Here is a 26,694-nt window from a genome sequence, read left to right on the forward strand (position 1 = left end):
GAGGAGGGCGGAGGGGGGAGCGAGCGAGGGACGGAGGGAGGGAGGGAGCGAGGCACCAGGAGGGCGGGGGGTGGGGGGATTTCCAGCCTCAGCGCTTCGCAGTTTCCTCTCCTTGTTTTGCTTTCGATCTGGACTGTTCTCAGGCAAGCCGGGGAGTAACTTTTAGTTTTGTTCCTGCGATTATTCAACTGACGGGCTTTCATTTCCATTTCACACATCCTAGCAACACTTAAGCCTTGCGGAATTGTATTGATAGCGTGAAAAAGCACACTGAGAGGTAACATTTTTCAAATAATAGTTGTGACTGTGCGTGTGTGTTTTTCTCGAGGGCATGTTTATGAGGACTGGAGGGGATACGTGTGTGCGCGCGTCCTGATGGTTTGACACGATGTTTTGCAGACGGAAAATGCTGAGGTTCATAAATATTAATACTGATTTTTGGAGGAACAGTCGGCGCTGTTATGGATCATCTGATTTTAGGGGAAGCAGGTTCTGCTGCTGTTGCTGCTGCCACTGGGGCTGCTGAGGCTGCGAGGAGGAGGAGGAGGAGGAGGAGGAGGAGGAGGTTGGTGGAGGTTTAATTTCACTTTTGGATTTGCAGATGCGGAGAGGTGGCTCCGTGGACACAGACCTGCTCTGTGTGATTCTGCGCCCCAGGTGGTTGGGGGGGGGGTGCAGGTCCGCTGGAGTCGGGCCTCCTTTTAAAACAAAATTCTCGCGTGCATGTGTGTGCGTGTGTATGTTTACGGAGGCCGTCGCCACCAGGTCCGAAGGAGGGGAGCGGGTCCTTCTCCTTGCCCGGCGGCGGTGCCTCTCTCCAGGCAGCCTCTGGCGTAAATAGGCAGGAACCCGCAGTCCACCCTCAGCCTGCGCCCCGCGCCCGGGCCGGGAGAGGCGCCTCCCGCCGCGGCCAAAGGAAACTTGATGGGGCGCCCGGCGGCGGTCCCGGGGCTCGCCCGCCCGCCGGGCTCGGAGCAGAGTCGCGGGCGTCGGGTGCCAGCGGCCGGGGCCGGCGGGCGGGCTCGGAGCGGGGCTGCGCGCGGGGCCTGGCCGGCGCGCCCGGCTTCCTGGGGGCTGGGCCGCTGCCGCCACCGCTCGGGAGGGACGCCGCGTCCTCCTTCCCGCCGGCCAGCGCCCGGCCTGGCCCTGGGGCTTTGTCACTGCACTTGTCCCGGCGCGCGGGGGGCTCGGGCGGCGCGTCTCGGGAGGGCGCCGCGCCCAGGGGTCAGCGGCCCGGCCGCGGCCTAGCGCCGGGCGCCTCCGGGTCCCCGCGGGCGCCCCCGGGCCGTACTCGCGCGCTGGGCCTGACCCGCCTTGGCTACGGAGCGGGCGAGGTGGGGGCGGGGAGCCTCCGGGGACCGAGCGGCGCCCTGCTGGCAGGCCCGGGGCCGGCGTCCCCTGAGGGTCCCGGGGCGCCGGCGGCGGCGGGGTGGGGACGGGAGTGCCCGCCCCGCGCCCTCCGACCCCGCTCGGGGCGCCGAGTGGCATTCGCCCGCCGGCCGAACGTGGTTGGTGCAAAGCCGCGGCAGCCACTTCCTTTCCGCCTCGCGGGCCGGGCTCGCCCACCGAGCGATGCCAGCCGTGGCCGATCGTGGCGCCCGCCCGCTCGGGGTGTTACGGCCTGGAAGCCGGCCCCGAGAGGGCTCGGGCAGCCTTTCCAAGTTCAGAGGGTTTCAGGATGCAGCTCATCCCCCCCCTGGGACGCGCCGGCATCTCTGTTTGGGCCCCAGGTGTGGCTGCGTGGGCCGCCCTCACCCCCTTACCCCTTTAGAGGGGGAGAAGCGGGAAGGAGGCTGGCAGCCCGAGCCGGGCGCAGAAACAGCCTTCTGGGCACCAGGCGAGGCGCTGAGGTCAGTCGGTGTAGGCAGGACCGCTGGTCATCGCTGTGAATGTGACCCCTGGCACTAGCAGTCGAGGTTGCCACATGCGAGCGGCGCGGCTTTCAGTCGTTTTTGCCCCCAGAGTATAGTGTTTGGAACTTGGGGACATTTTACCTGCTCCCTCCCTCTGCAACCTCCTGCCTGCAGTGTGGGCAACGGGTAGTGCGCCCTGTCCTTGGTTAAGAAAACGCAGAAGCTTCCTACTTGAGGAAAAGTGCTGGCATTTGCCTTCTGCCACCGGCCTCCCAGTTGCTGTGACTCGGTCTGCTTTTGATGAATGGCGAGGGAGGGTGGAGGATAGTTACATTTCCTGTTGTGGATTTTCAGGAATCACCAAGGTTGCTGTCAAGCCTGCATTCATTTATTAGTTTCAGACCGACTGCAGATAACATTGGGATTTAGCAGCCTGCGCTTTTTGGTGCTTAGGGGCAGGTGCAGACAGGGGCCTGGTGACAGACTGAATGGGAAAGGTGGATGGTCTTGATGTTAGGCAGATGCACGCTCCTTGCCACGACCTGGAGGGGGACGCCTGTTTAACTTCATGCGCACAGATTCAGGATTTTCTAGTTTTCTCACCCGCCCCCCCCCCCCCATCATTCCTTCCTTGGAGAGGGAAAGGGTGAAATTCTGGAAAAACTTGTGTTTTCTAAGGAAAGTTCAGCAGATGGAATATTTAGGACTTAACCTGGTAATTTTAAGGGGTAACCTTGAAAAATCTATTGATTGATGGGGCAGAGTCCAGAATTTCACTGTAATTAGTGAATGATTATAATTTATAACTTAGCCTGTTGTGTAAGAAGTTAGATTTTGGCCTCTTAGATCCGGGTTCTTGTCTGTTATGATTCGTAATTGAGTCTTAATATTAAACATTTACATACTTTATTCTCAATGAGTTGGGTTTTTTTTTTCTTTTGACATTCAAAAGTTAGAGATAACTCTGCATATTTCAGACTTACTTACCTGTAAAAATGTCGTCATAATCAAAAGTAAGCGTTTGTGGTTAAATTGGAAGCCAATTATGGCAAACAAAAGTCCTGACAGCTCAGTGAACCATGACCAAACTTTTCTCTTCCTCTACTTTCCCGCTTTATTAGGCCAATATTTAGTATACCAAAGCTAGTTAAACATGTTTAAACCTAGTAGTGGAAAATTTGAAACTTTGGATGTTTAACATTTGGATGTTTGACATGCATCGATTTTCTCATGTTTCCAAGGACACTGTACTTTTATTCTTAGTATTATGGCGTATAAGCTTCCTTGTTTTTAGAGCATTTTTGCACAGTTTCCTTTTGATAGAGAACAGACCACTGAACTCTAAATGGGGTATCTGGGACATGGTTCTATTATGTTCTTTATACCAAAAAAGGCTTAAAGCAGATAAGGGAGTTTATTCATTTAATAACTATTCCTAGAACATTCACTATGCCCCAGACACAGTGCTACGTTCTGTGGGTTCAACTGGGAACAGGAAGACAGTTTCTTTACCCTCTGGGGAGATTGCATTCTAGTTGGTGAGCTGACAATACCCAGCTAAAAAATAAAGACAGTAATTACCTTTAGGGGTGAGTGCTACAGAAGGTGATAATACTTAACTGTATATCTGATAAGGTTGCTTTTGGGAACAAATGAGATACTGTTATGAAAGAAGGTTGCGTAAGTTATAGCAATCTACAAATGTGTAAGGCATTCACTTTCAGAATTTTATCAGGTTATTCTTAACTTGAAAAGCCAGGGAATCATGACTGTGGATTAAGCACTGACTTTCTCTTATAGAATTTTCAGCAAGGAGGGATTTTACTTGTTCTGAGAGAAAATAATAATGGTAAGAAATTAAACACAGCATAACTATTTTATGTAAAGCATTAAAGTATTTAACAGTGACATATGATATTGTCAGTGAGTTTTTTTTCTGTCAGAAGAGAAGTTAGATGGTGTCCATGGAGACCAAATGATATGGAAATAAAAATGATTGGACCAATGTATTTTCCCTCTTCATATCAAGAAAAAACCTTCCCAAGCTCACTTTGCTGTAGTCTGAATTTTCTTCATCATTGCTGAAGACTCTTCAGTTCATTATGTTATTAATTGTATGCCCTTAACTGATTTTAGTTTTTGCTGTAACATCTTTAAAGGGACTCAGTGAACTTGCATGTATTGAATGCTTACTATGTACCTAACACTATATATGTGAAAATGATAATGTGACAGCATATGTGAAAATAAATAGATAGTATTTATTTACAATAGATATAAAATACATAAAGTGGTATATAAAAATAACATAAATTGCTGTGAAATAGTCATTGTTAACAATAAAACCAGTTCTTCTTTTGGTCTGTATGGGACACAGTGTTCCTTCTCACACAGGGGTAGGAAGTCAGGGCTTTCTGTCCCTGTTGGCCCCATTCGTGCCCTACTTTTGGCCTGAGTGTGATCAGTATTTGGTTGTGATGTCTGCCCAAGGCAGGGTCAAGCAGTGGCCCTCACGGTGCAGGGGTGCTGGTGGGCTTGGGAGTGACGAGATTTGATTAAATGTTGATTTTTTTCAGCAAAGAATGGTAAGTTATCTATAGGGTCCAGATTTAAACCTGAAGTCAGTATTATATATATATGATACCAAGGGAAATACACAGGCAGGAAGTCACGTCCACAGGCACCTGAGGCTGGGCTCTGACCCGTCCAGAGGACCCACAGTCACCAGCGTTTTGCCTTGAGAGAGCCTTTTAAAATGATTTCCCCTCTCCCCAGCTCCATCTTTTGACAAATGGTCTCTGAAACAGATTGTGTGTAGTTAGGAAGACTTCATATGGCCATTTTTATTACTCAGAAACACGTTAGACTTGCAGTCAGAACTCCCGGTTGGCTTGAGAGAACCAGCATCAGCAAATCTAGTTGATCTAATTCCAGCCCAAAATAGAGAACCTCGACGTTGTCGGCAGCCTGGGCAGCCGTTTCTCAGATAAGCTGTTAGACCTGTCGGGCCTTCTGAGGTCCTAAAACTAGTTACCACCTACCCACTCCCATCAGTAACTTTGAGTTCTACTGGGGGTCCAGGGACCCCATGATATGAACCATTGCAGTAACTCAGGCGATTATTTTGTTCAATGAACGCAAACACTGAGTCCTTATTTCATTTATTTATTAAATATTTGTTGACAGACAAATATGTACAAGGCTCTGGGTAGTGGAAGGTGCATGAACTCAAGAGTCCAGAGGCCCAGAGTTGACTCAGCTCTTCCATTAACTCTCCAATCCCTTCTCCTTTCTGGACCTTAGTTTTCACATCTATAAAATGGGGCTGCATGGTTCTGTCATCTTCGAGGGACGGGACTTATGTGTGTATCAGAATCATGGAGAGGAGGGGGCTTTTAGAAACCACACAGAACCTTCAGACTTGAGACTGTCTGCAGCCCCCTCTTCTCTTTGTCTCTCCCGACCTTAGAACCCCTCCTCCCGCTCCATACTAAGCCTCTCACGTTCACCAGTGTATCCTGGATCCCTGTCACTCAGGTACGTGGGCCAGAGCAAAGGCAGAGAACCACTGAATCAAGGATCTCTTCCCAGGGCCAAACCTTTTCATTGTTTCATTGAGGCCAGGCTATGCAGGAAAGCAAGCAGATGGAACTTGTTACCCACCTTTTAGGCAGTGCTTTGATTAGGGAATCTGTGGTCCCTCCCTGTTGGCTCTGCCCATGTTGACCTTGCTTGTCATACAAAAATGGGATTCGTGGTACAGTTGTGATACTTTGAATTTTCCATTCTGAACAAGCAAGAAGGACTTTGTTTCACGAGTATGTCTCTCTCTAGGAAGGACACAGACAGAGTCATGGGTTTGTTTTTTGTTTGTTTCTGTTTTGGCTTATAGTCCCTTTTATCAATTTAGTATTCAGCTTCGATAAGCAAGAAAGAACCAGAGGCAAGCGAAAAATGTCTCCGTATGTCCCATGCCCTGTGTGCATGCCTTGTAGCCCCATGTTTATGAGAAACAGAAGGCTGTGCTGTTCTTTCTGGTGATGGATTCTAAGCATTTTTATATCAAGGGCAAGACCAATTTAGTTCAACAAAATATCTTACTTTAGGGTTTTGTGTGATAAAAGCCTATCCAGTTTTTTTTTTTCATGTCTTTATTGGAGTATAATTGCTTTAAAATGTTGTGTTAGTTTCTGCTGTACAACAAAGTGAATCAGCTATATGTATACATATATCTCCCTATCCCCTCCCTCTTGCATCTCCCTCCCACCCTCCCCATCCCACCCCTCTAGGTGGTCACAAAGCACTGAGCTGATCTCCCTGTGCTATGCGGCTGCTTCCCACTAGCTATCTATTTTACATTTGGTAGTGTATATATGTCCATACCACTCTCTCACTTCGTCCCAGCTTCCCCTTCCTCTCCTGTGTCCTCAAGTCCGTTCTCTACGTCTGCATCTTTATTCCTGCCCTGCCACTAGGTTAATCGGTACCGTTTTTTTAGATTCCATATATATGCGTTAGCATATGATATTTGTTTTTCTCTTTCTGGCTTACTTCACTCTGTATGACAGACTCTAGATCCATCCACCTCACTATAAATAACTCAATTTCGTTTCTCTTTATGGCTGAGTAATAGTCCATTGTATATATGTGCCACATCTTCTTTATCCATTCGTCTGTCAATGGGCATTTAGGTTGCTTCCATGACCTGGCTATTGTAAATAGAGCTGCAATGAACATTGTGGTGCATGTGTCTTTTTGAATTATGGTTTTCTCAGGATATATGCCCAGTAGTGGGATTGCTGGGTCATATGGTAGTTCTATTTTTAGTTTTTTAAGGAACCTCCATACTGCTCTCCATAGTGGCTGTAATCCGTTTACATTCCCACCAACAGTGCAAGAGGGTTCCCTTTTCTCCACACCCTCTCCAGCATTTATTGTTTGTAGATTTCTTGATGATGGCCATTCTGACTGGTGTGAGGTGATAGCTCATTGTAGTTTTCATTTGCATTTCTCTAATGATTAGTGATGTTGAGCATCCTTTCATGTGTTTGTTGGCAATCTGTGTGTCTTCTTTGGAGAAATGTCTATTTAGGTCTTCCGCCCATTTGATTAAACATTTTTGAGAGTTAACTACTTGCTCTGTCATTTTCATAAATAATTTCCTATCCAGCGTCCTTAGCAATCTGTTGCTATCTGTGTAAGAGCATTTGATACTCACACACCTAATGTGATCAAAGGAAAGATGAGCTTCCTGTTTAATTTGTTCTTTTTGAGCTTATGGATGTCAGGTTTTTGTAGGAGCCAAAGAAATACCTTCTAGATAGAAGACACTGTCCTGGCCCCGTAAGCTTAAAATCCAACTGATTTTCCCATCTCATGAGGTTGACATTTTGAGTGAGAAGAAAGTGCATACAAATAACTTTGTTTCAAGTAATATCTAACGTGTTATTTTTGAAGAGAGCTTTTCCTGTTCTCCTTACCCTACAATCTTTGAAGATGATGAGAAAAGTTACAGTGGTGGACCAGAGTGTCCTGGCACGTGGTTAGGATGTTAGTGGGTGTGTGGGGTGGTAGAATATGAGTGGGGAGGGTGTTGGAAGGTGACAGTTCGGAGAATGAGGTGATGAAAAAAGAGACTAAGGTGGAGAGTAGAATAATGCCTCCTGAATTCCTGAGTGGGAGACCCGAGGGAGTCAGGCAGGTAGACCCTGTGTCTGCCACAGATGTCATTGAAGGCGTCTTGAGGTAGAGGGGACAGATTGGTAGTTAATTGATAGTGACTGCAGGACAAGTTGAAATGAAATGCCGGAGGACCCTCCATTTCTGACTTTGAAGTTTGGCCCTTTTATCTGGGGGGGCAAATTGCTAGGCATCGGCCAACTTTAGACAAGTAAACAGGAGGCTGTGAGTGGTCACCACTTGGGCATGGTTGAAGCCACGTTAGAGGCAGTGTTGGAGCCGGAGAGGATGGAGGAATTGGTGCCCTGACCTGAGGCCTCAGACTCAGTCTAAATTGCCTTTGGAGGCAACCGTGGTCCCCTCGAGGAAGATGCATGTTGATGAAATGGATTAGCAATACTGTCATAGCTCTTAGGCTGTCCTCCCTCCCCCATGCTGGTCCTCCTTGCTGCTGTTTTATTTTTACCAGGCTGCAGGAGGTAAATAGGGAGTCAGGAAAATAGAATCGGCCGATACCGTGTTTCCCTAAAGGATAGAAGGCACAGGTTAAGACTGAACCATGGATGGCATCGCTGGTACTGCAGGCCACTGGGTTTTGAAACTAAGCGCTTCATACTGTAGTTGGGGCATTGTACTTTGAAATAAACTTTCTGGAATTCAGTTTGGCAGTGTTACACTTAATGTCTTAAAATGTTGAACTCTCTGCTCCCGTAATTCCACTTCTAGGAACCTACATATGTGAGCTAACGAGAGGTGGAGCGAAGATTTATGTACAAGGATGTTTACTGTTAGCTTCTGTAATAGTGAAAACTTGGAAACACCCTAAACACCCAACAGTAGGAGCACGTTTAAATGAGTTACGGCGCAGTCCACACACTGAGTATAGATAGCCGATGAAATTCCTGTGTTTGTATTTAATGGTGGGAAGATGTTTGTGGAATATGCTGAGTGGAAAGAAGAGGATGTTCAGTTGTGACCCTAATTTTATTTTTAAAACGTGTGTGTGTATCTGTATACACATCATTAAGAAAAAACTGGGAGGAAGCATTTCGATGGTGTGATTATGGATGTTTGGCTCTTTTTTTCCCCTTGAAACACTTGTATTTTCCAAATTTAATACAACAGCACAGTTACTTTTATAACCAGAAAAATATTCTCAAGACAGCTCTGCAGTGTTCCCTCTGACCTCACGCCTGGTAAACGTAGGCGGAGGACAAGTAAGTTGGATGTTGCTCAGGGGGATGGTGCGCGTGAACTTGGCGCTTCCTGGGCCCCTTGTGCCTTGATGTGCAGAGCCAGGCTCTAGAATCAGGGCTTTCCCAGCCAGTGCGGAGAGATGCCCTTGTCCCTGTTCATCTCTTACTACTTGAAGACACTGAGCTTGATGGCTCTGTGGTGAGACTGGGACACACTGTTTTCTCAAGAACTGTGGAGGGTCTGAGATGTTACCCCACTTCACAGATATGTCTTCTATGTATGTGAATACTGCAGACGCCCCAGGCATGGGGGTTGGAGGAAAGAGTTCTTTACTGAGCTTTACAACCGGGTCAGCGGCCAGAGAGATGTTGCAGTGTTGGTCCCCCATACCTAGTCCCTGAAGTGATAAGTGATGCCATGAAAGCTGATGGAATGTGGGTGTGGTACGGTCAGAGCAACCATCCCCCTCCTCTGCCAAAGGAGGGGGCACGGGGTTGGGGGGAGGGGAGAGAGAGAGAGAGAGCGAGAGAGCGCACGAGCAAGCAAGCGCCTTTGCTCCTTTGAGTCAGGGTGGAAAGGATCCAGGGTTTTCATCCTAACCTTTTGGAAGGTCTGGGCTAAGGTCTGGGCTTCATCCCTTTTGAAATGTACATGCTTAGAGACATAGGTCTTCCTGGAACCCTGCAAACTTAACCCAGGGACCTAGTCAAGGCTGTAACCATTTGGCCCTCTTGAGGAGATAAGAGAAGTTTGATTATCCTTCTGGATCAGAGTAATTAATTTAGACAAATGGCTACACATCCAATTCTCATGGTAGGTGAAGAGTAAAATGTTTCCAGGGGAAGTGAATGCAAACATTCACTATCTTTTATTCACTATCTTTATGTTGTGTTCATTCCTGTGTCTCAGGTGGCTCAGCTGTTTTACAGGAGCACTGAGGAATCCAGGGAAGTTTTATTTTCCCCACACAGCAACCTTTACAAGTCCCCACAGGAGAATGACTTCGTGTGATTCAATCCGAGTGTGACTTCTGAGTTTCCATAACTGAAGAAGCTTACAAATCCTGAATTTGTGTCTGGAAAAAAATTTAGAATAGTTTTGATCCCTTTATAGATACGGGAGACGTTTTTTGCATTTATTATGAAACTAGGGTTGGGCGTAACCGTAAGGAGTTCAGAGGCAGAATGCCAAAGCACAGCGGAGAAGAATGAGTATTGATTAGGACAATACTGTCCAATACAAATAGAATGTGAGCCACAGGTATCATTTTTAATTTTCTAGTAGCCACGTTAGAAAAGTAAAAAGAAGTAGGTGAAGTTAATTTTAATACTATTTTATTTAGCCCAGTGTGTCCAAAATATTATCATTTCAACATAAAACGGATGTAGAAGTATTAATGAGATTATTTACGTTCTTTTTTTCATACTGAATCTGCAAAATCCAGTGTATCTTTTACACCTTCAACACATCTTAATTCAATCTGGTCACGTTTCAAGTGTGCAGTAGTCATGTGGCTCGTGGCTACCATATTGGATGGTGCAGGGTTAGGAAATGAAGCAAGCTGTGAAGAGAAATACAGGGAAACATTGTAATACAAGGCTAAACCTAAAAAAACCAGAGGAAAGCAGAGTTAGGTAGTTTGGTTATAACTGCATCTCACTGTGCCTCCCTCCACAAACCTTACCCGATCTCATCAGCTTGAAATAATAAGATGCTCTGAATCTCTTCAGAAGCAACACACTGTGTGTGCCATTCCTTTGGCGATTAGTCACAAACATCTTGAATCTTTTCCACCCTTTGAACTATTGTGAAAAAGGTCGATTCCTTGGATTTTCCCATTTGCAACACCTCCATGGGCAGGTTATCTGAGAGCTGGGATTGTGTCGTATTTCCTCGCATTCTCCACTAGTGCTTGATATACAGTAAGCACTAAGTAAATATTTGTTGATTTGATTTTCAGCCCTAAAGCAAAGGTTAGCTTCAAAGGCTGAATTCCAGCTTGGGACCTATGGGCTAGATCTCCTTTGTGTTAGAAACCTAATGGTATATGTATTGAGCACATAAACATTGGGATTTGTCACTTTGCAATAGGATTTGTCACTTTGTATTAGGCGTTCAACATCCAGAAGGTGAAAAAATTGTTCGGTTTTCTCCTTTTTACCGAGGCCTTAACAAAAGTCTTATCAGTCTATTCCTTTGACATTTATGTCCCAATGCTGATAGTAATACCTTCCTGTACATGTAAATAAGCTGTATTTGCTGATAAACCGGAGGTATACATTTGGGAGCTGCTACTTTCTTGGTGGGTTAATTATTAACAATAACTTTGTTATTAACAAACACTCAGCCTATAACTTATGTGCAGGGAAGTTCTTTTGAAATCAAGCACCGGTATCTTACAGTTGCCTTCATTTGTTCTCTTTGACTGTAATTGTTGGGTAGAAGCAACAGACTTATCCACAGAGCCCAGGCAATTTATTTTTACTGAAGCCTACCTAAGAACTGCTTAGGTAGCTTTTCTGTATAAGATTAAATACGACCTTCACTGAATCATGTTAGCAGGGCCAGCAGCTAGAAAAATAAAGACTAAACCAAACCTTCAGCAAAGAAATTCCCAGCTGCTCAGCAGGTCAGAGCTTTCGTGATTGCTTTCTTCCAATGAAAACACTGTAGATTAGTTTTAAGTGAATTCTAGTAGGTTTGGGGATTTGCAACTGACAGAAGAACAGGAAAGTGTAATCTCACTTTAAAATCGTAATCCTGAAGGTAAATCTTTATTGACTCTTTGTGGGGATGTTGGGATTTTGTTTGTATGGGAAAACTTAACTCATGTGCACTGTTGAGCTGACCTGGAAAGTTAAGGTCCTCAGGGATGAGGGACAGAGAAGTGAGACAAGAAGCTGGTGCCCCCAGAGGGTGCCCTGGGCACGTGGGGTGCTCTAGGTGGCTCCGGAAGACCAACCCAGATGGTCCCCTTTCTTCTATCCGTTACAAAAGCAAAGTCCAAAGGCCCCAGGAGGGAATGTGGATGAACTGCTATTTCCACTTTCGGGTGTGGCTCTGCTGGTGATTCAGGAAGTCTGGGTGAGTTTAAAATATTATAGGAGAGGATTTATTTATTTGCCTCTCTTACAGGTGCTTTGAATGCATCAAGACTTTTTTTTTTTTTTTTTTGCTTTTTTTTTTTTCAAAGTCAGGGTGCAATTTGGGCTGCAGTCTGGGCCCTGAAAGGAAACAGTGGACAACTCTGGTCATTCATCCAGTCGTCGCTTACTTAACAGGTGTGTACTCAGCTCCATGTGGAGGGAGTAGGTCTAAAAAGGTAGCGAAGTCCTCAGCTTGGAATTGAGTGAGCTCGGTAGATGACCTGCGCTCCCCGCAGCGAGGAGCCTTCGTCTGGGCGGCTGAGACCTCAGTTCCGGCAGTGATTTGTGTCTGAGCATCCCTTTTAGAGGTCTTCTTCCACCCATCAATGGGCCGCACGGGGTTGTCTCAGATTGTAGGGGAGGTGACAGTGCTAACGTGGCACGTTTTTGGGCCAACTGTGTACATTTTATTTTCTAAAGGACAGAGTCTTCGTAAATCATGTAATAGGCATGAAACAGCATCTTGTTTTGTTGTTCTGGCTGTTTCTCTGCCGTTTCCCCCCCCCCCCCCTCAGTTTGGCATGTCGCATTCAGCTGGCTGGCTGTAGTCTGGTGTCTTTTGTCACGAAGTGGCTGATTCCTTGATAGTTATCTCCACTTTCTACTTCCCTTTCCCTGAGGGGAGATGGCAACTGGCAGCGCTGCTGATAACAGACGGCTCTGAAGCCCTCCCTGCAGGTTTGTGCTGGGAGAACCTCTCTCTTCACGTACCATCCAGGAGAGGCTTTTCCCTCACACGGCTTGAGATGGCATCACCATGAAGGGGAAGTGGGCCCTTATTTAATTTTGAAAATCCGTCCTCTCTCTCCCTCTGTCTCCCTCTCTCTCTGTGTGTGTCTGGAGGGGAGGGGTCAGTAAGTTACCTTCAAGTTACCTGGAAGTAAAGAATGACTTGTCCACGGTAGGACTCAAAGAAACAGTGACAGCAAGTAGTGAATTCATAAATGCGTGTTTGTCATTCTTTTTTTTATTATTATGGTAAAAGTTACCTAACAAAATTTGCTTTTATAATCATCTTATTTTATTTTATTTTATTTTATTTATTTATTTATATTTTTGGCTGTGTTGGGCCTTCGTTTCTGCGCGAGGGCTTTCTCTAGTTGTGGCGAGCGGGGGCCACTCTTCATCGCGGTGCGCGGGCCTCTCACTATCGCGGCCTCTCTTGTTGTGGGGCACAGGCTCCAGACGCGCAGGCTCAGTAGTTGTGGCTCACGGGCCCAGTTGCTCCGCGGCACGTGGGATCCTCCCAGACCAGGGCTCGAACCCGTGTCCCCTGCATTGGCAGGCAGACTCTCAACCACTGCGCCACCAGGGAAGCCCCTAAAATCATCTTTAAGTATAAAGTCCAATGGCAAGAAGTTCATTTACAGTGTCTGGGCCATTTTACTCTCTGTCTCTATGAACTTGACTCCTCTAGGTGCTTCATCTAAGTGGCAGCAGACAGTATTTGTCCTTTTGTGTCTGGCTTATTTCACTTAGCAGAGTGTTTTCCAGGTTCATCCCTGTTGGAGCATGTGTCAGAATGTCCTTCCTTTTAAAGACTAATATTCCTACATTTTGTTTCTCCATTCATCTGTTGATGGGCACTTAGGTTGTCATTACCATTGGCTATTGTGAATCTTGCTGGTTTGAACACTGCCGTAAAAGTATCTGTTTTGAGTCCCTGCTTTCAGTTCTTTCAATCCAGTGGATCATACGGCGATTCTTGGTTTAACCTTCTGAGAAACCATTTTCCACAGCGGTTGCGCCATTTTACATTCCCATCGATAATGCACAAAGGTTTCAGTTTCTCCATATCCTTGCCAAAAATTCTTTTCTTTTTTTTTTTTTGTTTTGATAATAGCCATCCTAATTGGTGTGTGGTGGTCTCTCATTGTGGTTTTGATTTGCATTTCCCTAATGGTTGGTGATGTTGAGCATCTTTCCATGTGCTTCTTGGCCATTTGTATATCTCTTTGGAGAAATGTTTATTCCATTTCTTTGCGCATTTTTTTTTAACATCTTTATTGGAGTATAATTGCTTTACGTTGTTATGTTAGTTGCTGCCGTATAACAAAGTGAATCAGCTATACATATACATATATCCCCATATCCCCTCCCTCCTGCATCTCCCTCTCACCCTCCCTATGCGCATTTTTGAATTGGTTATTTGTTTTTTTCTTGTTGAGTTGTAGGATTGAGTCATTCTTTTTGTGGGTTCCAAAGTGACATACAAGTATGGTCTGAAAACTCAAAAGATTCTCCATCATTACTGTATGTGTAGCATGTGGCACAAAACCATTTTTCAAATTTTGAGATGTTATAGAGCTGATAAAGCACCTATTGAGGAATTAAATTATACTGAATAAAACACATCAGAGTGGAGTGGGAAATGGGGAATCAGCTAAAAGTACTTAACCTTCTCATAGAGTACTAGAATTGGAAGTTTTCCTAGAGATTATAGTCTGCTCCTTCATTTTTACAGCTGAAGAAATCAAGCAACCTGCCCAGGGTCATGTGGCTGGATTAAGTACTTAGTACATTTTGTTGAACTCTGTAGTAAAGAGTTAATTTTTTTCTGTTATATTTTGAATCATAAAATTTCTGGTGAGAGGAAAAACATAGCAGTGCTTGAATATGGTAGTGAATTAATCGTAGCAGCCTCTCATATGGTACCTTCAATACTTGGGGCTCATCAAAAACCCTAGTATTGTGGTATTTCAGGATAAAAGTGAGTAAAAGCAGCCTCCGGATAACATTTGGGGGCATGAGAATTTAAACATAATACATTCAGTAATGGTTCAATACTACTACTTGAGTGGATGAAAAAAAATATTGCTGTAATAACAGATCTCTTAGGAAAAATGAATAAAAGCATTTGTGTATTTATTGTGAGTAATCAACAGAATGAGAAGCCATTTATTTGTCCTTATAAGAGCTATAGTAGATGAAAAAATGCAGTGAAATATCAACTTTACAGTAGCAAATTTATTGTTGGTTTACTTTTATGCTCTGCTCAAATTTTTCACTTCACTCAATTCTTTTGAGAAGTTGGTCTTTATTGAATAAGGTAGCCTGACAAGATAACATACAGATTATACCTAGGAGTCAGTTGTAAATAATTGGGAAGCAGATAGATAACTGCAAAAATTTGTATTCCCTTCAGGCTTGGGGCCAAAGCTTTTATTTTATTTTTTAAAATAAATTTATTTATTTTTGGCTGCGTTGGGTCTTCGTTGCTGCGCACGGGCTTTCTCTAGTTGCAGAGAGCCGGGGCTACTCTTCATTTCGGTGCGCGGGCTTCTCATTGTGGTGGCTTCTCTTGTTGCGGAGCACGGGCTTTAGGCGCTTGGGCTTCAGCAGTTGTGGCGCAAAGGCTTAGTTGTTCCGTGGCATGTGGGATCTTCCTGGACCAGTGATCGAACCCGTGTCCCCTGCATTGGCAGGCGGATTCCTAACAACTGCGCCACCAGGGAAGTCCCCCAAGGCTTTTAAAAAGTCTGTAAAATTAGCCTCAAGTAATATGAAAAGAAATGTGATGATGAAGTTAAGTTGAAGATTCCTTTCAGCAAACAAGTATTTTAAATACAACTCTCAGAAGAGTTAATTCCTTCAAACAGATGTTTTTGGACTGCTGGTGTGACGCCTGGTGCGGGGAGATGCAAACTTGACAATTTCATGTTCTCACAGAGCTTATCATTTACTTAGAGAGACAGGCAGGGAAATAACCATCTATAGGAACAAAAAGAATGAAATATGTGCTTAATAGAAGCACAGCAGCAAAAGGCTACGGGAGGGAAGAGGAAGGAGCTCTATCTTTGACCAGGGATGAGCTTCACCATGAGCTCCCACCTGCGGTAGGAGGAGGGCAGGGTCAACCGGTGGCCCATGGGTGCTCAGGGCATCTTTGGTCGAAAGCGCAGTAAGAGCGAAACCATGAAGGGTTGGAGATTCCTTACACTCTTGGAGGATGGAGAGTTCTCTGGTCTGATGGGAACAGGCAGGTCAAGGGAGTGTCAGGGACCGTTCCTGGTGGCCACGAAAAGTTCCTTCAGTGCATGTGTTCCTGTGTTTTCTAGCAAGGAAAGGCTTTATTCTGAGCATAGAGCAAGCTTTTGGGAGGAAGGGTTATTGAGGATTTGGAACATCTACCTCCCTTACATTTTAGAAGATGGTAACGTAATGACTCTTGGCAGTTGGATGTGGCAGAGCTGTGAGCCTGCCACACTTAAGAGGAGCTATGAGAAGGTGTAAGAATGACGCATGCATTTCACTCATAGACACATGGGCATTGCAGGAAGGACCAGACTGTGCTCTTGATAATAACCAGACCTGTCTTTGAGATGCTTTCATACCTTTGTAAGAGGAAATGATACACAGGTACAAAAATATTTTTTGTACCCTCTTTTGTTTTGATTTAGTTTATAAAGAGAGGGAAGTTATTATGAATAGGTTTACAATACTTATGTGCGGGGGAGATAGAGACGGCTGCCGTTAATACAGATGAGAAACCCAAGTTAGAGAACCAAGATGATGGCAAGGTGCCCCCAAACAACAGCTTCGCACAGCGGAAGTGTTTGGGACAAGGCATCCCTGTGGCTCCGAGAGTGATTAGATCTGGCTGTCATCTCAGCAGTGAGACTGGCATTTGCGGTAGGACATGCAGTGTGCTTGGCCATGTTCTCTGAGAGACACCGTGGAAGACCCTGGAAGGGCTGGCTCATGGAACCTTAGAGTCAAGCCTCAACTGCAGGGACTTAGGAAGCCTGGAGGGAGCCGGGAGTATTGGTACACCAGGTGGGGCTTCTTCCCATCTGCATCCCCACAGCATGACCAGGTGACAGTGGCACCACCATCCGGTATGAAGGCCATAACTTGGTTGATGGCTGCATTGATGGCATTTATTGGATATATGCTGGGCTCTTCACTTAGGTTTGAAGATTTTATTCAAAGTCCCAAGATATTTCTGTGTCATATTTCAATATATCATGCTCTACATTTATTATCAACGACTGCCTTGTTGACCTGATTATAAACTTTGGAGTGCCGTTATGTGAGGGCTCAGCAAAATGACTTGCATCTACCCGGTACTCAAGAAATGTTGGATGAATTAAATCGTAATGATTGACCTAGTTCTGCATTCGTAATTTCCTCTCCAGACAGACTCCTTGGTAGGACCTTAGAGCTAATGGGGCTCATGTGCTGGGTTTTCTAGTGAGAAAGGAGGACCAGACAGCAGGTGGGAGGCACCTTAGCCACGTGTGCATGTGCCCTGGGGTGTACCAGGGTGTTTCCCCTCATCAGTCGGCAGGGACCCTTGTTAAGGTGTAAGGACAAATGTCTCTCTGTTAACTAGCCAGGCTTAGTGAGCCTTACAGCTGTTTCTCTACCATATCCGCCCAGTTTTCCTGGGGCACAGCTTTTCCGTATTGCTAATGGTTCAAACCTGCTATCACGCTTCCTCCCTCTTGCCTTTGTTGTTATTCTTCCTTTTGTTTGGAATGTTTTTCCTTCCTTTCCGCCTGAGAATCCCCTGCCTTTCCAGGCCCACTTCAGACGCCCCCTCTTCTTTGAAGCCTTCCAGTGTTCTCTCTTCCGGGCTTTGGCATAATATAGTAAAATTCCCCCGAAATGCCTTCCAAAAAACTCACCTATATAAAATGCAGGGTCCTTGGATTGGGAGGTTAATGAAATGACTGGGGTGAGTCCGATGCAGAGAATGAACCAAGAAACAGTTGTGTTGAAAGCTTGAGTTCAAGGATCGGGGTGAGGGGCTTCCCTGGTGGCGCGGTGGTTAAGAATCTGCCTGCCAATGCAGGGGACACGGGTTCGAGCCCTGGTCTGGGAAGAGCCCACATGCCGCGGAGCAACTAGGCCTGTGAGCCACAACTACTGAGCCTGCGCGTCTGGAGCCTGTGCTCCGCAACAAGAGAGGCTGCGATAGTGACAGGCCCATGCACCGCGATGAAGAGTGGCCCCCGCTTGCCGCAACTAGAGAAAGCCCTCGCACAGAAACGAAGACCCAACACAGCCAAAAATAAATAAATTAATTAATAAAAAAAAGAATCGGGGTGTATTGTAGCATCAGCCACATCCTGGAAAGTTTTATCATCTGTGGTTTGTTTCTCTAGTATCACCTTCAGGACATGGTGCCTAGTTTTCGAGCTGGTTGTTTATGTTCCAGCCTCCATCATTACCACGTAAACTTTTTGAGGACGGAGATCATGTCCCCGTCATCTGGGTAAGCTCCGTAAGGTTTTTTGAATGAAATGCTAAATAAATGTAATTCAAAAGTTGTTAACATACTTAACTCGATTCACCTGGAAAATGTCATAAAAATAGTGAAATTATTCTTCTTTGGGTTGCATGCTTTTTTATAGTCATTTTTCCCCTGCTGGTTTATTACTTGTTCATATTGAGTTTTATCCATCACAACATGTAGTTCATGTCATCTGCCTTTTCCTCCCCATTCCCTGCCCCCAGAGGGTTCTCCAGGAGGGATTCATCCACTTTCTTATCAGTAAATAATTACTACATATCATTATATGCAAGGAGCTGTACCTGATATGTTGGGAGTTCTGAAGATGAGTAAGATGTGATTCCTGCTCACAAGGACTTTAGCCAGAGCTATGCCTATTTTCAAGTACATGAAGCTGTGAGCTTTGGTTGAGTTTAGAAGGTGGAGGAATTGGTGGGATAAGAAGTCAGAAAGGTGGGACGGGGCTGAGTTATGCTGGCTGCGAGTCCAGACTTTATTCAGTGGGCATTGTGGAGCCACTGAAGGGTTTTGAGTCAGGTGATAAGATGTTTGGGAAGATTGATCTGGCCAACACTGTGCAGGGTGGAGATGATGCTAATATTCCAGAACATGGACCCTGGGTACCCTCCTGCTTCTTGTGAGAGATTCTGGCTGGGTCCACTCTGCTATGAGGTGAGGCACTGGCTCTACTCTTCGGAATTTCTTTGGGGAAGTCCTAGCGGAGACTAAAGCAGTCATCCCGTACTTTTCCTTTTACTAGAAGCTGCCTTTTTATCTATTTCTTCCTCACAGTAGTTCTGCCAAGTTGCTATTATGGTCTGTGTTTATAGATGAAGCAACTAAGATTCGGAGAGGTTGCAGGTTGTGAGCGGTGAGGTTCCCGTCAGGTGTGCTTGACACCAAACCTGAGCCCTCTGCAAGCACCGTCTGCTTCTGCAAGGAGGGGGAAGGAAACCAGTGTGGTCCTGGGAGGGGTTGGCAGAGAGGGAGAAATGGTAACAATACAGTGGATGCCAAATCCAATTTTCAGGTACCATTTGGAACTTGTTTAGTGGCAGTAAGTATCTTTTAAAAATATTTGAAGACGTTTATGCAGCTTGTAGAGGAGAGGTGTGTTCTTGATTCAGAGGTCTTATTGTATTTAGGGTGGCTAGCCATGCCGGCTCTCATTTCCAGTTGGAATTCATTGGTGATCAGGATGCCTTATTGTAGGAATAGAATCATTAGTGTGTACGGTTATAGTTTGTGTGTTGGCTCTCAACCTGATTTGAACAAAAAGAGCTGATTGAATGGCTCTATAATATTATATAATAATAAGTAGTAGTACAAGTGTAATAACAAGTAGTAGTAGAAGAAGAAGAAGAAGAGGGAGAAGAAGGAGAAGAAGAAAGGGGAAGAGGAGAAGAAGGAGAAAAAGAAGAAGCAACAGTAGTAACCTTTACTGAGAGTTTACTGGCTGAGGGGACAACTCAGAGGAAATCCCCAGAGGAAAAGTGGCAGCAAGAAGGAAGCTGTCAGGGACCCTGTGGATGTGGAATGAGGGAGGGAGTCATTTATTCTTATCCAGGGGAAGAGATAGACATTGCCCTTCAGTGCCAACCTTTTTCAGAGCAAATTATTTTCAGGCAACTGTCTTAGGGGAAGCATCGGTTTTCAACATCATCGGCCAGTAATGGATTTGAAATCAGATGGTAGCAAATAATTTTGCCATTTTATGCAAATAGGTTTTCTTAGAAGTTTCCAGTATGCTGGCCTTTCTAAGAATCCCTGTTATTTGACTTTCCAAACTTAAGTAATGAAAGCATTGCCATCTCCTTTTTCCTCACGTCCCCTTGTCTTTCCTGTGTTCCCTGTGGGCCAAAACATTCCCATCGTAGGTCATAGAGAATCATCCGGCAGTGGCAGGTGGTATGCAGTGACTTGGGGGATATAAACAGCTCAGAGAATTTAGGTCCTGCCCATTTCCTGCCACGTTCCTCCTTCCCAAGCTACTTTGTGTGTCTCAACGATCCACTCTGTGGTCCATAGTTTTTTCACATGCACCATCTTATTTAACTTTTCCTGTACTTTCCCCGTGAACTTGAGGACCAAGATGTCTTTTCCGGGCTTTTGTATTGCTGGCTTAGCTGGATGGCTCCAGGTTCACCCATCTATTCATGGAAGGAGGGACAGTCTGAAATGATTCCCCACTTAACTGCCAAAAGGAGAAGTCGTGCCTTTCAGACTTTGCTTTACTGCAAAGGCAGTGCTCAGAGGACATGCTGATTAAGGGAAAAATAGGGTCGCTTCTTTTCCCATTTTCCATATGGAAAGAAGGTTTGAACATGCAGTATGAGCCTGAGTCCATATGCTTTGAAATCTGTCCATGATTCTTGCTTTGCTGAATTGCAGAATCTGATGCCATCTAGGTACTTGGGTCTGGGGCCAAACACACCCAATGGTCCCAGCATGATTTCAAATTTATGAAATATTTTTTAAAAATCAGTCTACCCTTTTAGGTCCTTACTGCCTTCCATGAGTTCTTCTAGAAAATATTCTTTTAAAAGGTGATGGATTTTTAAAAAATGCTCTTAGAGTTTCATAATTTAGTTGTATCTGGAAAGTAATTTATCTGTGTGACTTCACACAGCTTTCTCATCTTATTTTTTTTACAAGAAAGAATATTACATTTGTATATGTAACATACATATAGATTTAGATCATTGTAGTGTTTTTTTGTTTGTTTTTTTGTTTATTTTTTTAGAAAACATGTTTCACACATGGTTAAATCGCCTAGGAAACATTTGATCCATGGCTGGGTCAAAAGGTATCCTTTAAAATTTTTGATACCTATGGCCAAGCTACTGTCTGGAAAATTTGTACCTATTTGTACTCCAACCCATAGTACATATGAGATGTAAAGTACTATTCTAGATGTGTTACAGGGTTCCTTATCTAATCCTTGCAAAGCCCTTTGGGAACAGATAGGCTTGATAACCTGCCTAAGGTCACACAGCTAATAAGTGATAGAGCTGGGATTTAGAACCATGCTGGAGTTCACACTGTTGCCTTTTCTGCTCTGTTACTGCCATGGCAGCCCTTGTGAGGAAATTAACCAAGGGATGCTGTGAAGAGACTCTTTCTTCCTTCTGTGAGTCCCTGGGTGTGGAGAGAAGCTCTTCTTTAACCCTTATTCTGGATGCATCAGATAAGAGAGGTGCAGAATGATTTTCCTGAGGCAAAAACTTTGGTCTTTACATTCTTTCAGAAACTGAACGATTCAGACAGTGTTCTCAAAGAGAGATCTTTTGAAATCCAGCCCCTTTCCTCAGCTCTTTCTTGCTCCCTTGTTCTGCTGGCTGCAGGCTTAGACAGTCAGGAGACTGTTAAAATCTTACCCTTATGACCCTTTTTCCTGCCTCCTTCTCCCTCACGGAGGTGTTGGTAGGACCCATCATGGATGCCTGTTGGGAGGCTCGAGTGGTTGCCAGCATTCCCCGGGGGGCATGTCAAATAGAGGTGGGAAGGTTTTGCAGAGTTTTGCTCGGGGACTTCAGCTTTTAAACCCTTGCTTCTCTTTGCTGCTGGATCTGGTGAGACGGATCATGCGCGTGCACGCGCACACACACACACACACGCACACACACACACGCACACACAGTATTTTCACCAGTGCAGCCCTGGAGTCATACAAGGTCAAAAGACTTCCTCTTTTAGGAAAAGCCCCAGACAGCTCACTGTCTTCTTGTTCCATCCTTGTTTGTGGGTGATTTGTATTCTTAGTTGCTCTGCCCTCGGAACGGAGACCCAACAAAACAGAAAGTGTAGGGAAATGCCACCACGACTCGGCTCTGTGTTTTCTTTCTGGATGTGTAGGCCCGCAGGACTTAAACGCTCATGTTCCTGAAATGTTCCTGACGTGAGGAAGCAACTGTCAGAACTAGCATGGTGTCCAAGATAAGCTTGGGAAACGCACCCGTTTTCTAGTGTGTATGTTTGAGAACCCAAAGGGCACGTGTAGATGAATCCTGTCCACTCAAGGCTGAAGCCTGTCTTGGACGCTGGGGTCTCATGATAAAGGAGCTCAGCGATGGAGAAGCAGCTTTGGCAGGGGTTAAGCCACAGCTGCCTCCTCTGAAAATGGAAATAATAATAGTACCTACCTCATAGGGTTATTGTGAGGGTTAAAGGGGATAATATAGAAAGAGCGTAGAGTTTAATACCAGGTACATATCATAGTCGTTGCCATCATCATGCCACCATCATCTTTACCTGCTGAGGAATCAGGAGAGCATTTTTTTGGAGGCAAGTTCGACTTTTTCAATGCATATATTTATAAGCAATTCAATTCAGTGCATGTAAATGTAATCTCTGGCGAGTGCCTTGGCCGTTTTGGTAGGAGGTCTCTGGGGCTCCTTCACCTTGACCGTCGTTAGCCTTGCTATGTTTTCTTTCTTCACACTGCCTGGAGGAAGTGTGTGTGCAAGGATCTCTGAATTGAATCTCTACCCAAGTCCCGCAGAACCGAAGCAGTTCAGCGTACATTAGACGTCTCACGTGGCAATGATATACCTGTGCTTTCATTCAAAATTATTTTAATTGTAAGAGTTAAACTTTCCAGACAATTCCTTGAGTGAATTTACATTTGTGCCACTTGGAGTATTTAGTCTTCTTGTTTCACATGATGGTTTCCACAGAGCAGTAGGGCTTATAAGAAGTGGGAGGGTGGTTCACGCACCGGTCTCAACAGATGATGCAGTTCTCACGCTGCATAAACTATAATGAACAGCAGCAAATAAACGTGATTTAACTTGATACCCATGAAAGTATTCTTTGTAATAAATCTAATTTTTAAAATCAAATATTTAAAATGTAGGAAGAGGAATGATGTAATTACAAACGTTATTGTAAGGGAACCCTAGGGAGGATATTTTAAAGAAATTTTGAATCTTATTTAAAGCTTTTTTTATAAGTAAGTCTTTTTTGTATTAGATTGGTAAAGAAAAATGTATACATATTGCTAGGTAGAACTACTGTAACGGCAGTAATAATTTTTAAATGGCTACCTCAGATGTCAAATTAAAAAAAAATATTCAGCAAAAGTATTTCCTAACTTTTTAATATGCAAAAGCAGTTTGCATCAAAGTTTTCCATTTCAGGACTAAAAATGTGCCGTTATTCACTAACTCAAGCACAGTGCATGCCAGATTAATTTATAATGTAAGTACAATTTAAGGAAGAAGATGCTGATTTTCTTGTATAACATGGGAACAATAATATATTCCAAGGATAGAAATAACTTGAAATTAATTACAGATCCCAAATCCCTTCTTTGCGATCCAAAAAGCTCTGAAAACTGAAAGTTTTTATCATGACTCACTTGTCAGTGGAGTCTGCCTCGAATTGGCATGAAGCTATTTATAGCTTTTACTAATCCCAATCAGTGTGAATGCTCACGTTTTACTGCAGAAATATTACTGTGTTAGATTAAGGGGTTCTGCTCTGGAGATTGCTGGGGGTGTTACGTTCTATATGGTATCGGCACCATATTATCTCTCTAAAATCCCCAGGCTGCTGAATTCTGAAACATATCTGGTCCAAGGATTTTGAATAAAAGAGCAGTTATCTCCCGTGACTTGAACATCCCCTCATCCTGGTTTTTCCAGGGACAGTTTCTCTTTACATCTGTTTAGAGGAAAGGTATAATTATTAATAAGGCCCCATTCATGCTCAAAAGTGTTCCACTTTGGACAATAAATGATGGGTCACCATACTGACCATCTATGCATTCTGGGTAACGGAATGCTGATGGGCATCCATAAGTTTCTTGTGAATTTCCATATGTACAACTTTGAAATAAATAAGCTTCCAGATTATATCTTGAAAGCCTAAAATAATGTAAAGCAGTGTTTATAAGAAATAATTTTTAAAATGTAAAAATACATATCCACTGCTTTCTTAGACGAATTCTCCATAGTATTTATATATATACTTTTTTTTTTTTTAAGGGCAAATCATCGTTTTCCTTATCATAACTGCTTGTGTACCAGCCTTCTTTTTACTAGGCTGCAAGCCCCCTCTCTGTTCCCCTTCACATTACCTTTGATGCCTGGCATTCACAGTCGGGTCATAGTTTATTAACTTAGCATCAGTCTTTGCCATACTCTTAGGCCCGGGGAACAGAGTGGTGAGTAGACAGAATTGGTCTTGGGCCTTATGGAGATTCTTGTCTAGGAAGGCAGACAGATTTGAGGCCTGGCCTGGCCTGCCAGTGACGTGCTTTTGAAGCTAAGACTTGAACAGTGTGAGTCAGCCAGTGAAAGGGAATGCCCTTGAGGATGGCAGGTACAGAGGCCTTGGGGCTGCCCTGCTGGCCGGAGGGTCAGGGAGTAAGGCCAGCAGAGGGAGGGGAAGCTGGAGCCAGTGTGGGTGACAACAGTGGGCTTTCAGCAGATCATGTTTATGCTTTTACGAGAGCATTCTGGCTTCCTGGCAGATTAGCAGACCGGGGTTGGGAGGTGGTGGGGGGCCGTCAGAACGGCTGCTTGGTGCCGGCTTTGCTGAAGGAAGGAATTGTTCTGGACCCGCTGGTTTCACTCTCTATTCTTACAGTGTTATAGTTACTCTCTTGGGAAACAGTAAATACGTGCTCTGCTTGTTACTTGGAGGCCAGAGCAGTTACTGAAATGATCAGCCAAGTGAGAGCAAGTAGAACTGCAGGTTATTCAGGCTTCCGTTTTCCCCAAGTTGAGGAAGAGTTGTAAATAAACAAAAAGCAATAAAATAAAATTCAAAAATTCAAAAAACAAAACAAAACCAAAAAAAAGCATGTACCACAATACTCATTGCAGCACTATTTACAATAGCCAGGACATGGAAGCAACCTAAATGTCCATCGACAGATGATTGGATAAAGATGTGGTGCATATATACAATGGAGTATTACTCAGCCATAAAAAGAAACGAAATTGAGTTATTTGTAGTGAGGTGGATGGACCTAGAGTCTGTCATACAGAGTGAAGTTAAGTCAGAAAGAGAAAAACCAATACTGTATGCTAACGCATATATATGGAATCTAAAAAAAACAATAAAAATGGTACTGATGAACCTAGTTGCAGGGCAGGAATAAAGATGTAGACATTGAGAATGGACTTGAGGACACGGGGTGGGAGGGGGAAGCTGGGGCGAAGTGAGAGTAGCATCGACATATATACACTACCGAATGTAAAATAGCTAGTGGGAAGCAGCAGCGTAACACAGGGAGATCAGCTCGGTGCTTTGCAATGACCTAGAGGGGTGGGATAGGGAGGATGAGAGGGAGGGGATATGGGGACATATGTATGCATATGGCTGATTCACTTTGTTGTACAACAGAAATTAACACAGTATTGTGAAGCAATTATATGCCAATAAAGATCTGTTAAAAAAAAAAAAAGAAAGAAAGGAAAAAAAAAAAAGAAACAAAAAGCAAAACCCTTACTCATGGTGGGCTTTTCTTGAGCCAAGTGGTGGAAAAGCTGTGGGATCCGGAACTATTGTCATGAAAGAAAATGAAACTATGCCAGGAATGCCAGCTTCGGGGGCTCTGGTGACAACTCAGACTGGCCTGAAATGCCCTACAGAGAATCCTGTGGCTGGGGCCTCTGAGGACTGAATATCTAAACTCTGCGTCACTGGCAGCCCAGGGACCAGTGCTTATGACTTCTTTCTTCCACTGCTAACTTAACCTACGAGGTGAAGCAGTGTCACTTGGAAGCCAACCTCATGTTTTAGAATCTAAATAACTTCATGTAAATATTAGTTCAGAAGTTTAACTGGAGGTAAATCTTTGATGCTGAAATCTGAGAGCCTTCTCTAAAATATGCAGGCAGGGGACTTCCCTGGTGGCGCAGTGGTTAAGGATCCGCCTGCCAATGCAGGGGACACGGGTTTCAGCCCTAGTCCGGGAAGATCCCACATGCCGCGGAGCAACTAAGCCCGTGAGCCACAACTACTGAAGCCCGCGCACCTAGAGCCTGTGCTCCGCAACAAGAGAAGCCACCGCAATGAGAAGCCCGCGCACCGCAACGAAGAGTAGCCCCCGCTCGCAGCAACTAGAGAAAGCCCGCGCCCAGCAACAAAGACCCAATGCGGCCAAAAATAAATGATTTATTTTAAAAAGTAAAATAAAATATGCAGGTGGGCTTTTGGGTCATCTCACTTTTTGTTTTCTACACACCCGACACTTCAAATGACTTGTGGACCATCTTCCCCAGGAAATGAAGCTTCGAGGTTCCTTGTTCAGGTCATTGTCGTTTGATTGCACGGCCCCTTACGGATGGACGCATGAAGTGATTGATGCGTGTACTTAATACAGTCGCCGTGCCTGGATTAAGAAAAAACTATCAACAGTTTAATTTAAGCACCACAGGGGGAATTTGCTAGAGTTTGTCGTATTTGCAGAAATGCTGTCGTTTCTCCCTCCGGACTGTAAATCACTTGAATGCTTCACTATTGTCTTTTGTGCCAGGTCTTTTTCTTTGCAACTAGTTTAAGACTTCTACGAAAGTTGCAAAAATATTTGTAAAGAATTTTTTTTTTTGCTGAACCTCTGGAGAGTAAC

At 44.6% G+C, this 26,694-nt stretch overlaps 1 protein-coding gene across 4 annotated transcripts in view; it reads left to right on the forward strand.

Annotated features, from left to right (window-relative positions):
- The first annotated feature begins 119 nt into the window (after positions 1-119).
- IRF2 (interferon regulatory factor 2) overlaps positions 120-26,694 on the forward strand; it is an 84,943-nt gene continuing 58,368 nt past the window's right edge. Inside the window, exons 1-2 of one of the 4 annotated variants that reach the window (XM_082375357.1) lie at positions 125-277; positions 17,986-18,095. In XM_082375357.1, coding sequence (XP_082231483.1) covers positions 18,030-18,095 — 66 coding nt within the window. In that variant the 5' untranslated portion in view covers positions 125-277; positions 17,986-18,029. Of the gene's footprint in view, positions 278-635; positions 658-11,821; positions 12,011-17,985; positions 18,096-26,694 lie in introns of those variants that run through there. The other 3 variants (XM_082375358.1, XM_082375359.1, XM_082375360.1) reach the window with 3 other exon arrangements.

The sequence above is a fragment of the Balaenoptera borealis genome (genome assembly GCF_965194805.1).
Source record: "Balaenoptera borealis genome assembly, chromosome: 21".
NCBI classification, from domain to species: Eukaryota; Metazoa; Chordata; class Mammalia; order Artiodactyla; family Balaenopteridae; genus Balaenoptera; species Balaenoptera borealis.